General features: G+C 44.3%; 1 protein-coding gene across 1 annotated transcript in view; it reads left to right on the plus strand.

The window, feature by feature from the left end:
- Nucleotides 1-14152, plus strand: part of MYO16 (myosin XVI) — a 581111-nt gene that overhangs the window by 288953 nt on the left and 278006 nt on the right. The window contains exon 15 of the mRNA XM_019525343.1: nt 4570-4717. Within this exon, the coding sequence (XP_019380888.1) occupies nt 4570-4717 (148 nt within the window). The remainder of the gene's footprint in view (nt 1-4569; nt 4718-14152) is intronic.

The following is a 14152-nucleotide window of genomic DNA, read 5'->3' on the forward strand; positions in this document are numbered from 1 at the left end:
GGACCCCCCTCCCCCCCCCCCCCCCCCCCCCCCCCCCCGCACTGTATTAATGTATAATTTCTGAAAGTTACGTTGGGCATGTCTACACAAGACAATTTACTAATCTACTGTGTGGTGAAGCATCAATGTCTACATATGCAGGGCATTTAATGCTCAGTAAATTAAGCTACTGTGCAGTTAGCTAGTACCTCTAGGTACTAGATTAACTGGGCAGTAGTTACTGTGCAGTAGAACCCATGTAGATACTGACCGGAATCAAATTTGCTCCTGGTCAGCCTAGACAGCAGGGGGCCACAGGGGATAGGGAGCTCTCTGTCCCTAGTCTGGGCACTGCTCACCTCCCAGCTCTTCCAAGGAACTGGGAGCTGATCAGTGCAGGGAAAGGGGAACCCCTATCTCAGCTCCCAACTCTCAGTGCAGAGCTGACTCTTCTGGGAGACAGGCAGGGTCTGGAAATCCAGTCTCCATCCACCCCCAAAGCAGCTCTGTGTGGCCTGGAGCTGGTTGCTTGTGGGGGCTAGGTTGCCAGCCCCCACTGTCCTCCAAAGTGGCCAACTCCATCCCAGACAGGGTAGCTACCAGTGAGCCCTATGCCTCCTCCACCTGGCAGATGGCTTGCCAGCATCTGCTCCAAACCCAGGACAGCTCCCAGTGAACCCCTTGCTGTGCAGAGGAACCCCACTCAGCAAGGGGCTCACTGGCAGCTGTGTGTCTTAATGGGCCCAGGGCCAGGAGAGCTCTGCCTGTTGCAAAGGTAGATGTCTCCCAGCCTGGTGCACATCAGATCCCCCTACTGATGTGCATGGGGCCAGGAGACAGCTGTTGCTGCAGCCAGAAGAGCTCTTCTGACCCTGTGTTCATAGGGACCAGCTGTTGCAGGGGGGCAGAGCTGCCTCTGGCTGCTGCAGGGGGAGTAGAGCAGGGTGGGAGCAAATCTGCTCCCATCAGGGATCACACGTAGATGCGCTCCCCAGGGAAGTCTTACTGTGCACTAAAATACTAATGACAATTAATAAGCACATGTAGATGGGCCCATTTTGAAGCAACAGTCACAGGAGCAACATAAAAGCACAGCCCCTTTCTTCCACACGGGTCCACTTTCTCTTACTACAATGACAGCAAGGTAGATGAACAATATGAGTTTTTTTTATTGGTTCTCGGACATTAGAAGATCACCTTTTCTTCAGTGAGTTGAGACTCATTGGATGAAATTCTCCTGGGATGATTAAAAAGGCTTGAGGACTAAATTACTAGTCCTGTGCTACAAAAGAACCATACAGCCCTACACTACCTGTCCTAATATCTCTACTTAGAAAACAAAGTCCTAATAATGGGTTTTTTGTAACAAAATGTTTTTAAAAAGTTCTACTTCTTCCTTGGTGTTTCTCCATGAGACTCTTTACTGTGCAGTAGACTAATCTATACTAAAGCATCACCATCTACCATATTTCACAGTGTCTTAAAAATCAAACTCGACTCATACACTGTGCCACATCAAAAAATCAGGCACAGGGCTGGGCTTGGCACTCGGCTGGTGCAGTCCCATCCCCTGAGTGACAGTGCCTAGACTGCACCAGCACCACATGCTGGGGATGAGGCAGCACCAGCTGAGTGCTGAGCCCAGCCAAGTCTATCCCAATCCCCATCCCCATGCCCTGTGAGCAGTGCCGGGCTTGCAGGGGATGGGGCCGCGTCACCTGAGTGCTAAGCCCAGCCCCATCCCCTGCAAATGGCCCTGGGCTTAACATTCAGCATCACTGCTCACAGCAGACGGGGCCAGGCTCAGCACTCGAGTGGCACGCCCTCACCCCCTGCGAGCCTGGTGCCACTTACAAGGGATGAGGACAGGGTCAGGCTTGGCGCTCTGCTGGTGAGGCCCCATTCCCTGTGAGTGGAGCTGGTGCAGCCCAGGCAGCAGCACTCACAGGAGATGGGGCCATGCTAGTCAAGCACTGAGCCCAGCCCCGTCACCGTCTCTGTTCCCTGCAAGCAGTGCTAGGCTCGGTGCTGCTCACAGGGGATGGGGACAAGGTTGGCTCAGCTGGGGATGCACTGCTCACAGGGGACAGAGATGGGACCAGGCTCAGCACTCAGCTGGCACAGCCTCATCCCCTGTAAGCGGCACTGGGGGATGGGGCTTCACCAGCCAAGCATTGGGCCTGGCCCTGACTTATATACCATGCCTATGAAAATCCTTACTTTTCAAATCAGAAAGCTGGTGGTTGACCTATATACTGTGTCAACCTATATTCCATGAAATATAGTACATATGTGCATCATTTGCTGCCCGGTAAATTAGTCTACTGTAGATACAGGTAGCAGATTAACTATGCAGTACCTAGTGCGCAGTAGCATATATGTAGCCAGCTGACTCAGAGCAATTTGCTCCTTATTAGCCCAGACAGCAAGAGGTGGGCAAACTGTCCTCGCCCATGGGCATCTGCTTCCCTGCCCTTCTCTCTAATTGACCAATCAGGGTGTGGCCTGGAAAGCACCTGCTTGATGGAGAGGACTGTTTCCCTGCCTAGTGCCCCATTCAGGACTTGGGCTGGGAACTAGCTACTTGGGAAGGAGACAGTTTTTCAGCCCCATGCCCCAGTTGGCTGATTGGGGTGCAGGCTGCGAAGCAGTTGCTCAAGGGAGGGGACAGTTTCCCAGTCCTGACTGGCCATCAAGACATGGGGTTGGGAAGCAGCTGCTTGAGGGAGGAGCTGGGAGGCAGCTGCCCTGAAGGTGGGACATCTCCCCTTGCCCTCCGGAGCCCAGGCTTTACCCTGGTGCCCTCTGACAACCTGGGCCTGGCACCCGAGGGAGCCTGGAGCTCCCCCTGGATGCTGTAGGGGGACAGGAGTAGCCCTCACTGAACTACTTCCAACAGGTGCACATGCAAACACACTTCCAAGGAAAGCTTACTGCTCTTTATTTTACTGTGCAGGAAGCTTACAGTGCATTAATAGTACATGTAGACACACCCTCTATGCCCAAATTGCTTTGGTTTTGGTAAAAGGTAGCATTTTAAGCCTCTCACTTGCTGTAAGGCCTAGTGAATCTTGAATTCTTTCCTACATATTGTCACAGCTTCAGAAATGGGTGGAAAATGGCTTCACTCAAAAGAACCTATAACTTGTGCTTAGGGTATTTTCTTAGTCAGTGGGAAGTCTGAATTCAAATTTCCACAGGCAAAGGAGGAAAAATAAACATTTTTTGATGTAATATGTAAGCATTATAACCATTAGATCATAATCTAAAAGGATTCCTCCTCCAGTCGCGCCTTAATAGTGACCACTGCTCTGGTTTTGAAAGATTATAGGTGCTTACCTTTAGAAGACAATTCTGAGCTATAAATTCTGAGTCAATGGCAAACCCCTCTGTTGTTAAGATCATAATGGATTTGTCTGCTAGGGGAACCAGCTGTTGTATTTGGCAAGACTGAAAAAGTGACCAGTTATATGATGACAGTCATGTAGTAGATAGTGTAGCTATCATTAAGTGTTGTCCTCCTCATTGCTGACTCTTTTTCAAGTGATGGTTTTCTATGACATTGCATACAGTTCACCAAGAATCCCTATGTCAGCCCCTCTCTCAGCCTGGCACATAGTGCAGCCCTACCCTTCATGATGTGGAGCCAGACCAGGTTGCTGTGTGCCTCATCTACATATAAATTTTCAGAGCATCTCAGGACTTGTGACAAGAACACCCAGTTCCAGTCCTGAGTGGGGGCTAATTAGCACACATCCTTTGTGGACGATATCTGAGCAGTGTTGAGCAGCAGGGCACACATACTGAGTAGTGCTGAGCTGAGCTGTGAAGTCACCATGGCGCGAAATGTTGTTGACGCTCGTGGGGCCCAGCTCCATGAACTATGTGGTAGATCACGAGCCTTTGGCTGAATATCATGCATAGTTTATACTATATATAAGTAAGTGCCAAAGGGCTGATCAAAAGTGTTTATGGAAAATCTATGCTAAAACAGGGAGCAGTTTCAAGACAAGGTAACATGCATCAATTCTAGATAAACTAAGTGCATCGGTAGTGTATGCAAATTGTGACAACTATGTTTAATTTCAAGACTGTTTTCAAATTTGCTTCTCAATTCTGTGTGCTCTGTGTGCAATAAGGAGAGGGGGAAGGGGCTATAAAGCAAAGAAGTTAAGGGAAAGCAGAGGCAAAGGGCCTACCTGCCCCCCCCCCCGGTTTATTTGCCCTACTGTAGCAGTGAGAGTGGGACAAATTCAAGGCAAACTTCCAATAATTAGATTCTATACCTGAAAAACTATAATAAATTGACACATTTTCAATATATGGAATCTAATTATTGTGGCATTATCTTACAACGTAATCATGGTTGTCTTCTATTCGAGTAAATAGGGTATATAACCACTCTGATTTTAGCAGAAGTGTTTATAGTGTTCTTTTATCAGATTTATATTTATTTTTAACTTTCATTATCGGTTTGTTTTATAAGAAGTAAATGGTCTGTATTTCAATTTTGTGATAGCTAATGATACTGCATGCCTAATTAAAACAGTATTTGTAGTGATTCATTTGTTCTGTTTTTTTTTTAATCAGCTAGAATTTATACATACATGCTGGAGAAGTCCCGTATCATTACGCAACCTGTCAACCAGAGTAATTTTCTTGTTTTCTACCTGATGATGGATGGATTGTCTGCTGAAGAAAAGTACACCCTGCACCTCAGTAATTTGTCTGCACACAGGTAAGGGAGCAGTACATATATATTTATTTAAGGGCCTGACTCTGAGATGAAACTTTTTATTGATATGAATTTGGTTTCCTGTTCTTGAAATGGTGCCTAAAGTTATTGTTTCTTTTCAAGTACTTGTTCATGTGGATTCCACTTTATGTGTGTACAGATTCTTTTGCCTATTGGAAACACTGGCTGGAGGAAGAAATTTTTCTTTTCTTTTCTTTTCTTTTTCCTTTTAATCTACAACAGAACTGATAAAAAAAAAAAAAAATCTAGTGGAACGTTCTTTCTGTCCGACTGCAACTTCACTGAACTTGAAACTTTCTGCAGGAATATGTTGATGCCAATGAAATTTCATTTTGAAATAGATTTTACTTGCTCTTCCTATTATTCTACTTTGACATTCCATCTCCATTATTTTATTCCATCTTATAAAAATGACATGAAATAGTTGAAGAATAAATGGAATGCTTGAATTTTATTGAAACAAGATTTTGGGTCTGTTGAAAATTTGTTTTAACAAAAAATTCATTTCCTGAGAAAATTCAAAATTTAACACTGATTTAGAATGAAAAAAAAAATCCAAATTGGAGAGTGTGCCTTTCTACTTTTCATACAACCTCTTCATCTACCTTGAAGGACCTTTCACATGCAAAATTGTTACAGCAAGAGATGGAATCCTTTTTTGAGCTTGGGGAGGTCAACCACTGAAGTTAATATTTCTCAATTCCAAAAAATTCCATCCTGGGCAATCCATGTGTCTAAAGCTTCACTGTTGTTTCAAGTTCAAGGTGGTGAAACTGAGCTAGACCCAGTAAAAGACTAGAAGCACATAACTTTTTGGCACTTCCTCCCCTTTCCCCTATGACCAGCATAGAATCCAGGATTCACAGCTAGGCTCCATACTCAGTGCCTGAGAATAATCAGGTGCTTTGGAAAGGCAATCTAAAAAACCTGTGCACTGAATAAAGAGCCATGTGAAGCCAATTGATAGGAAAGCTAAGAGCATTAATGTGTTCAAACACTCACCACCTCTCTGGAGTGCAGCTGCTTCAGTCAAGGTTGTTTAAAGTAAAATACTGTATTTAGCCGAATACAAGCCAACCTTTACTTTAAGACAACCCCATAATCATTAGATTCTATACATGGAATGTTTTAAAATTAATTATAATTTTCCATTTATGAAATCTAATCATTGGAGGATCATCTTAAGTTTGCCCCCCCCACCCCACTATTGCAGGTGGTAGGGTAGAGGTAATGAGGTGGGGCAGTAAAGGGTCAGTTAGTGGGGAAGGCAGTAGGGGGCAACATGGTAGGGCAGGCATTGGCGAACAGTATTGAGGCAAGCAGTAAGGGGAGGTAGGGGGCAAGTAGTGGGAAGGCTGTGAGGAAGGCAGTGAGAGACAGACAGCTTGCCACCTGCTGCCTGCCCTCCCCACTTACCCCTATTGTGCCTGCCTCCCTATAGCTTCAGCCTGCCCCGATCCCCCTTCCCCTGCCTGCCCTCCCCCTTCCATGCTTCTTGTGCCCCATGCAGCTTCAGTCCTCACCCGCCGCTCTCTCTCTTATCTCCCCCACAAAGTCTCTCCATCCCATCTGCCCCTCTGCCCACTTACCTTTGCTCTCTGCTGGTAGGCTTCATCCGTGCTACAGTCTGGGACATGGAGCATGGTTACAGCCTAGCCCTGCAGCAGCAGCATGGAGCTGGCACTGTTTCTACAGGGCTTGGTTGCAGCACATATCCCATGCTTCATACTCCAGACTACAGCAAGCACAGAGCCTGCCATCATGGACCAAAGGTAAGGAGGAGTGTGATGTGGGGGAGGGAGGGGACAGGCTGAAGGGGAACGGGGAGAGACTGAGTGTTGCAGCGGAGGAGTGACAGGGCATGCAGATGCAGCGGGGAGCTGGTTGGAGCTGCAGCTACAGCTGTGGTTCTGGCTCTGGCCCCAGCCCTGGGTTGGGTCCAGAGCTGCAGCAGCTGCCTTCCCCTCACTGCCTCATACTCAATGTAAGGCAAGGGGCTTTCCCCATGTTAAAGGGCAGGGGGAAAAAATTTCATCTTCTAATTGAGTACATATGATATAAAAATGATGATGGGATCAGAACCCAGGACATTCCCATCCTAGGCAAGTGCCCTAATTACGAGAATACAGAGTAATGCTCCCTCTTATGATCTCTCTTTCTGGTTCCCATGCATCTTATATTCTTCATTGTACTAGCTTCAGTAGTGCTTCTCCCTCTGCTCCTCTTCTCCCCACACACATTCATTTACTCAGCTGAATCCATACTCTGGTGATTTAAGTCACTCTCCTGGGAAGTGGCAGATATGTTTTTGAACCCTCTCAGGCTGAGGAGGGCTGAGGACCCAGGTTTCCCACAACTTGCATGGATGCCTAAGTCATTGGGCTATTATAGAAAAGATGGTTGTTGGTACTACTACAATCTTCCAGTAGTTTTGATTTAGAAGGGAAGCAGTTGCAACTGCATTTCGTACAAGGCCTAATCCTGTCTACTTGTGAGAGACTTGGCCAGAATGTGCCTGCTTATCAGGCACTTCAGAAAACTACAGCTCACTCCACCTCATTTCTGGATCCCAACATAGCTTGTGTATAAGCTAATGATAACTGCTGAGACTGAGAAAGTTCTGGACATGAAGTAGAAATCCGGCTATAGGCATGTAGGGAGTTTTTGCATTAGAGAGAGTGGTGTGCCTGGTGAGTTTTAGGGATCTTCAGGGCTAGGCAGTGGGTGTGATCTGGAATACAGTTTTGGACTCATTTGCCTAATACATACCCAAGTCCTCTTTTAGGCTCTTAAGTCTTTCTTTGTGATCTGGAACTATGGCTGCTGGGCTCTATTTTTCTTGCAGATCCTCAGGATCACATCTCTTAACCCAAGTTGTCTTTTTTCATGTATCTAACAGGCAATACTTTATATTCCTTACCAAAATATCTTGCTACCAATGCAGGGTCCTGCCCTTCAGTCTTCTAGAGCAGTAAGGGTGCTTATTAAATACTTGTCAGTTATAGCAGCTCAAATAACCATAGAGCTTTTTGCCACAGAAGCCTCAAGGGCAGCAAGAAAGATCTACTCTTAAATTAATTTAAAGCATAAATCAAAATTCTTCTTATGAGAGCCATATTAGATTCCAGGTTAATGAGAGCTGGTCTTCTACAGGAAAGATTTCAAACTCTACTAGAGATCATTAACAATCTTCAGGGTCGCTCATAACATCCTAAACAATATGCCTTAGACTTTGGTGTCATCCAGCCTCATGTATTTCTGTGATGGAGTGCCAGACTACACCTACCATACATAATTCTAACCACAACTATATGGAGTGTTTACCTAGAGGACATCCAACAAGAGTTCATTAAATTGTTAAACCCATGGGAAGACCCACTGATGGAAAGTACCTTCCTCTTCACCTCACCCTACAACACTCTGGTAACAGAAGCCTTGACTCAGGACTTATTCAGGTCACCATCAAAGTTATGGTCCCCTTCATAGAAATCTGTCCTGGCATGTGTTTTGTCTCTAGAAATCCACAAAATTCTGCTAGATGATATGGCAGCTGTGTATTATGACAAGAGACAGGTCAACTCCATACTGGCACCAGATCACACTGCTGGCTCTGCATCTTCCAGGCATTCAGAATTCACTAGCAGATCACCTCAGCAGCTAGGTTTCAGACAATTATAAATAAAGGATCAAAGCTTCTATCTTTCATAGCATCTTTCACAAATAGGCATACCTTTCAGTATCAGAACAAGAAATACCAATAGTTTTCCTTCAGATATCCACTGAGAGAAAGCATTCAGCTGAAATTCTAAACCAGAAGAGGAAACTGTGGACCAGACTGTAGTGTGATGATAATGATATATAACTCTAAATAGAAGATATTTTGTGTTTGGGCATTGCAGCACCAGCTGCCCACCTCAACATTTGTTTCAGCAGTATTGGACTGTTTATTAGTTCTGAAAGAGTCTGGAAGTCATATTAGTTTTATAAAGAACTATAGCATACTGCCTTTAGAACAGGTGTTAACAAACCTGCTCCCTCTACTGCCTGTTAATAAAAACTGCCATTGCATCACCTCAAAGAGTTTGGGGTTGGGGTGTTCAGGCACTCAAGGCAGGCATCTTTTAAACAGCATCCGCTGTGGGAGGTTGACTGTCATATCTCATTGCCAGCTTTTGGCCAGTGTTTCAGAAGTCCATGTGAACCAGTTTCTTCATGCTGTATTTTTCTTTCCCTCATTTCACTCAACAATGAAACTTGGCATACAAAGGACATTGTCATATTACCTAAACAGGACCAAATCATTTACTAAAGCACCACACTGTTTATGGTCTTTGCTAATAAGATGACAGTTTGGCCTATACCCTCACAGAGATTATTTAAATGGGTCACCAGCTATTTAAAAGCATATTGTGAGTTAGTCAAATTAGATCTACCTAGTTATACAGAACTCCTTCTACTAAAGTTTAAACAGCCTCTACTAAAGTGTCTCATACCACAAATATCCCTATTTGTCAATTATGTAGGCAACTCACAGAGCTCAGATCATGCATTTATGAGTCACTATTCTTTGGTTGGCCTGACTGGATTCACATTTTGATAGTACTGCACTGCAGGGAGTTGTTGAATAGAATTTCTAGTATCCATGGGCAGACCTAGGATTTACTAAAGGGTGGTGTGACACACTGCCCCTCAGGCTATGAGGGGATGGGGCTTGGTGTGCCTGACTGCTGTACAGAGAGCTGAGCTTAGTGGAGGACAGTTGTGGCAGTGGGTGACTTCCTTCTAGCAAGTGACCCCTGCTTCTCCTTCTACCCCCTTCCCCCCCACCCAGCGTCTCCCACTAGTTGGGAACAGGTGCTTGAAGGAGGGACCCTGGCACCTCTGCTACTGTCCCTGGCCAAGCCTGTTTCCATGTGTCCTTTTCCCACAGCCCTGGACCACAGCAAGGCAGGAGCAGCTCTGGGGGTTCTCCAGTGCCTGCATCAACTGGGCAATGTTGGTGGTAAGAAGCAGGTTCCTCCTACTTGGCCTTGCTCCCATCCAACAGGGGACATCTAAATTGGGGCTGGCAAGAGCAGGTCCAGGAAGAGGAAACCCATACATTGCCGCTGCTGGCTCCCGGTGAGCCTGGCACTCCATGCAGGTGTTTCTCACAGCCCATTACTGGAGCAGGGCAGGGGTACTTCTGGGGTTCTCCGCATAGCTGGATCACCTGGGGACAGCAGTGGCAGCAGTGGAAGTGGGTGCAACCATAGTGGCACATCCCCCTAATTCAATCTCTACTAGTATCCTTCAGCAAGCAGACAAATAACTGATTGTTAGTAACTGACAGTAGAATCATAGAAAAGGTTGGAAGGGACTTTAGGAGGTCATCTAATTCAAACCCCTGCTCAAAGCAGGACCATCCCCAGCTAGATCACCCCATCCAAGGCTTTGTCTAGCCAGGTCTTTATAACCTCCAAGGATGAAAAGTCCACAACCTCTTTGGATAGCCAGTTCCAGTGCTTTACTACACTCTTAGTGAAAAAAATCTTCCAGTATCTAACCTAAACTTCACTTGCTGCAACTTGAGCAACTTGAGACTGTTGCTTCTTGATCTGTTATCTGCCACCACTGACAACAGTCTAGCTCCATCCTCTTTCGAACCCCGCCTTCAAGTATTTGAAGGCTGCTATTCAATCCCTTCTCAGTCTTCTGTGCTGTAGATTAAACAAGCCCAGTTCCCTTAGCCTGTTCTCAGAAGTCATGTGCCTCAGCCCCCAAACCATTTTTGTTGCCTTTGACTGGACTCTCTCCAATTTGTCCACATCCTTTCTGTAGTGGGGAGCCCAAAATTGTACACAGTACTCCAGATGTGGCCTCACCAATACTGAATAGAGGGGATTAATTACTTCCCTTGACCTGGTGGCAACACTCCTACCAATACATCCCAGTATGCCGTTAGCCTTCTTTGCAACAAAGGCACACTGTTGGCTCATGTTCAGCTCCTTGTCCACTGTAACCCCCAGGTCCTTTTCTGCAGAGCTGCTGCCCAGCCAGTCAGCCCCCAGCCTGTACTGGTGCATGGGATTGTTCCATCCTAAGAGCAGGACTTCGCACTTGTCCTTGTTGAACCTCATGAAATTCCTTTTGGCCCAATCCTCCAATTCACTTTGAATCCTAGTCTTACCCTCCAGCATTATCTGCTACGCCCCCCCAGTTTGGTGTTGTCTGTGGACTTGCTGAGGGTGCACTCTGTGCCATCTTCCAGGTCATAGATGAAGACATTGAACAAAACAGGCCCTTGGACAGGACTCCTAAGGCACTCCACCTGATACCGGCTGCCAACTAGACATCAAGCCATTGTTCACTACCGTCTTGAGCATGATGCTCCAGCCAGTTTTCTGTCCACATTACAGTCCATTCATCCAGCCTGTACTTCCTGAGCTTGCCTGTGAGAATGTTGTGGGAGACTGTACCAAAAGCCTTGCTAAAATCAAGGTGTACCACATCTACTGGTCTCCCTGTGTCTACAGAGCCAGTCATCTTGTCCTAGAAGGCAATCAGGTCAGTCAGGCATGACTTGCCCATGGTGCATCCATGCTGACTCTTCCTAATAACCATCTTCTCTTTCAAGTGCTTAGAAATGGATTCCTTGAAGATCTGCTCCATGATTTTTCCAGGTACTGAGGTGAGGCTGCGTGGTCTGTAGATCCCTGTATCCTCCTTTTCCCCTTTCTTAAATACTGGCACTGTGTTTTCCCTTTTCCAATCATATGGGACCTCTCCTGATTGCCATGGGTTTGCAAAGATGATGGTCTGCCATCTCATCCAGGTAAACAGTCACACAAAGGAGAAAGGATGGTTACTTAGCTCCAGCAGCTGTTCTTTGAGATTGTTACTCATTCCATTATGTGCCCTCTTTACCTGCTGTTCTGGGGTTCTAAATTATAGAAAGAGTTGTGGACCCACTTTTTATGCCATTTGGTATAGGGGGCTGAGAACACACATGGTATAGATGCAGCTCCAGCAGTCAATGCTGACCCAAAAAATCGTATCTTGCATGCATAGCACATATACACACTATGAATGGAATTAATGTGGAGAACACATCTTGAAGAACTACAGTTATTCTAAAGTAATTGTTATTTTTCTGTCTTAAATTGGCTATTTAAGTGCTTAAAGTTTAATGATATATAATTAAAGTATTCAATTTTATATTCTAATTTAGTATTTAAACTATGCTAGATAATATAGTTGAAACAATGATAATTAAAATGATCAGAAATGGGTACTTTGTTTCAGTATTTAAATGTTTCCTTAAGGATTCTTCAGTTAGCTTGTTCTATCTGTCATGCTGACTGGCATATAAATAAAACAGCTGTCCCTGGTTTTCAGGTGTATAAAGAGTCTGATATAATTTTCATTTCTGATAGAAAACATTTATCTTCACTTCTTATATTTTTGAAGCTCATATATTTAAGGGAATGGTTTGGTAATGTTTTAAATTCTTCATCCTTGATATTTCAATATATTGCCACTGTTTCAGATGGAATTGGCTTACTGCATCCATTTTTAGTCAAACCTAAGACTCCTTTGCTTCACAAAAAAGGCCACTTCAAAAGAAAAAAAGGGTTATTTTTTCTCCAAATTTTTGTATGTCAAAGCCTTTGAAGATTTTGAAGACCAAAAAGATTGTGTTACTGAGCTCTACACCATTCATTCATTCATTCAATCTTTAGCAAAAATTGTTTGGAATTATTCAGTTTGTTCAGAGAAATGAAACAGTTTAAAGTTACTTTCCAAGGAATTCTAACAGGAAGAACTTGGCAAAAGCCTATATAACTAAATTTAGACAAACAATGCTATCATCTCATGAAATATCTGATAAGCATCCAAGAAGAACAAAATATTTAAAAATAAATTTCTGTATACCATATCACCAGGTTAAGAAACAATTTATATCTGAAAATTTACATGAACTTACTTCATAACTAAAGCAATGCTTTAGTTATAATACACTTGATTATATCTAGCATTGTTAAGAAGGAGCCCAAACTTTGCTTTCTTTATGCTCACCAAAAGTAGTTAGCCAGATTCAGGCTGGTTAATGGATTGGTCAGTGAGGGGTGAAACAGCTTGCACGTGAGTAAACAAAACAGGATGTGGCCTACTTTCTGACTTGGTCAAGCTTTAATGAGATAATAGCGTTCTGGTAAGAACAATGATTCACTGCATAACGTTTTCTTTATGGGGGTACAATCACAAATATAACAAATGTAATAAGAAACAATACTGTATTTGCTTCATGATCAGCTGGTATATACATAAGGCCAAAATGATATTTTTTCTGTCCCTCTTTATAAGGATGAATAATTGTACCATTTTACAATGGGAAGGGAGAGAGGAAGTACTTGCTGCTGACAAACGCATGTTGGGTAATCCATTATAACTGTTTCATTAGTCTTTTATACCACAAGAAGTGAAGTGAAATCAGAGTAACTTAACCCCTGTTTCATTAAGTGGTCTAACTTCCACTTATTGCTAGATAGGAGCATAAAGGCAAAACAATTGCAATGGATTCAGCTGAACCATGATAAATCCCATCTTCCTTAAACCGGTATAATTCTTCATCTACCCATGCTCTAAGTTGGTTAATATTATGTCATTATACTGAAGGTTGAATGGTCTCAAGGTTATTAATGCTGCATCTTTTTTTTGCATTTTGTTTTACAGTGTTATAGTGTACAACAGACTAAGACATAACTCTTACATGTGCCTAGTTTTCAGCAGGAAAATCAGCACCTTTAAGAAACAAAAAAAAAAAATTACAATCATGAAGTCTGATGCTATGTAGTCCATAAAGATGACATGCTGGTCCAAAGACTTTACAATCTAATATTAATCATAATATAAATCAAACAGACTATAGAACGTAGGGGAAGAAAAATCACTGGTGACTTCACTGGGTGCATCTACATGTACAGTTACTCTGCTTGAATAAACTGTGGAGCTTATTGCTCCCAAGTAAATTGCTCCCAGGTGTGTCATTTGAATAAGCACCCAGAAGCAATTAACTTTGGAGCAATAAGCTCCACAGTTTATTCAGGCACTGGACATGGGGCCTGGGTGAAGCAACCCCAGATGACGGGTAGCCCCAGGGGTCAGCCTGCCAGCCTGTGGTTCCTCCCCACCTGGTTCAGCATGCTGCAGAGGGGCTAGATGGGGCATGAAGGTGCTTCAGTGTGGGGCTACCTGGCAGGCATCCCCCACACTGAAACCCCCTTATGCCCCAGCCAGCCAGGCAGCAAATACACTTGTGCTGATGCAGAGTTTCTTACACCACATCAGGTTAATACTTGTATTTACAAATACTATCCTTCTGCGGAGAAAATTAGTTCATTACCCACCCCCACCCTGTTAACTCTCTGCCTCCCA

Source organism: Gavialis gangeticus, unplaced genomic scaffold (genome assembly GCF_001723915.1).
Source record: "Gavialis gangeticus isolate Ggan-Ray unplaced genomic scaffold, GavGan_comp1, whole genome shotgun sequence".
Lineage (NCBI taxonomy): Eukaryota > Metazoa > Chordata > Crocodylia > Gavialidae > Gavialis > Gavialis gangeticus.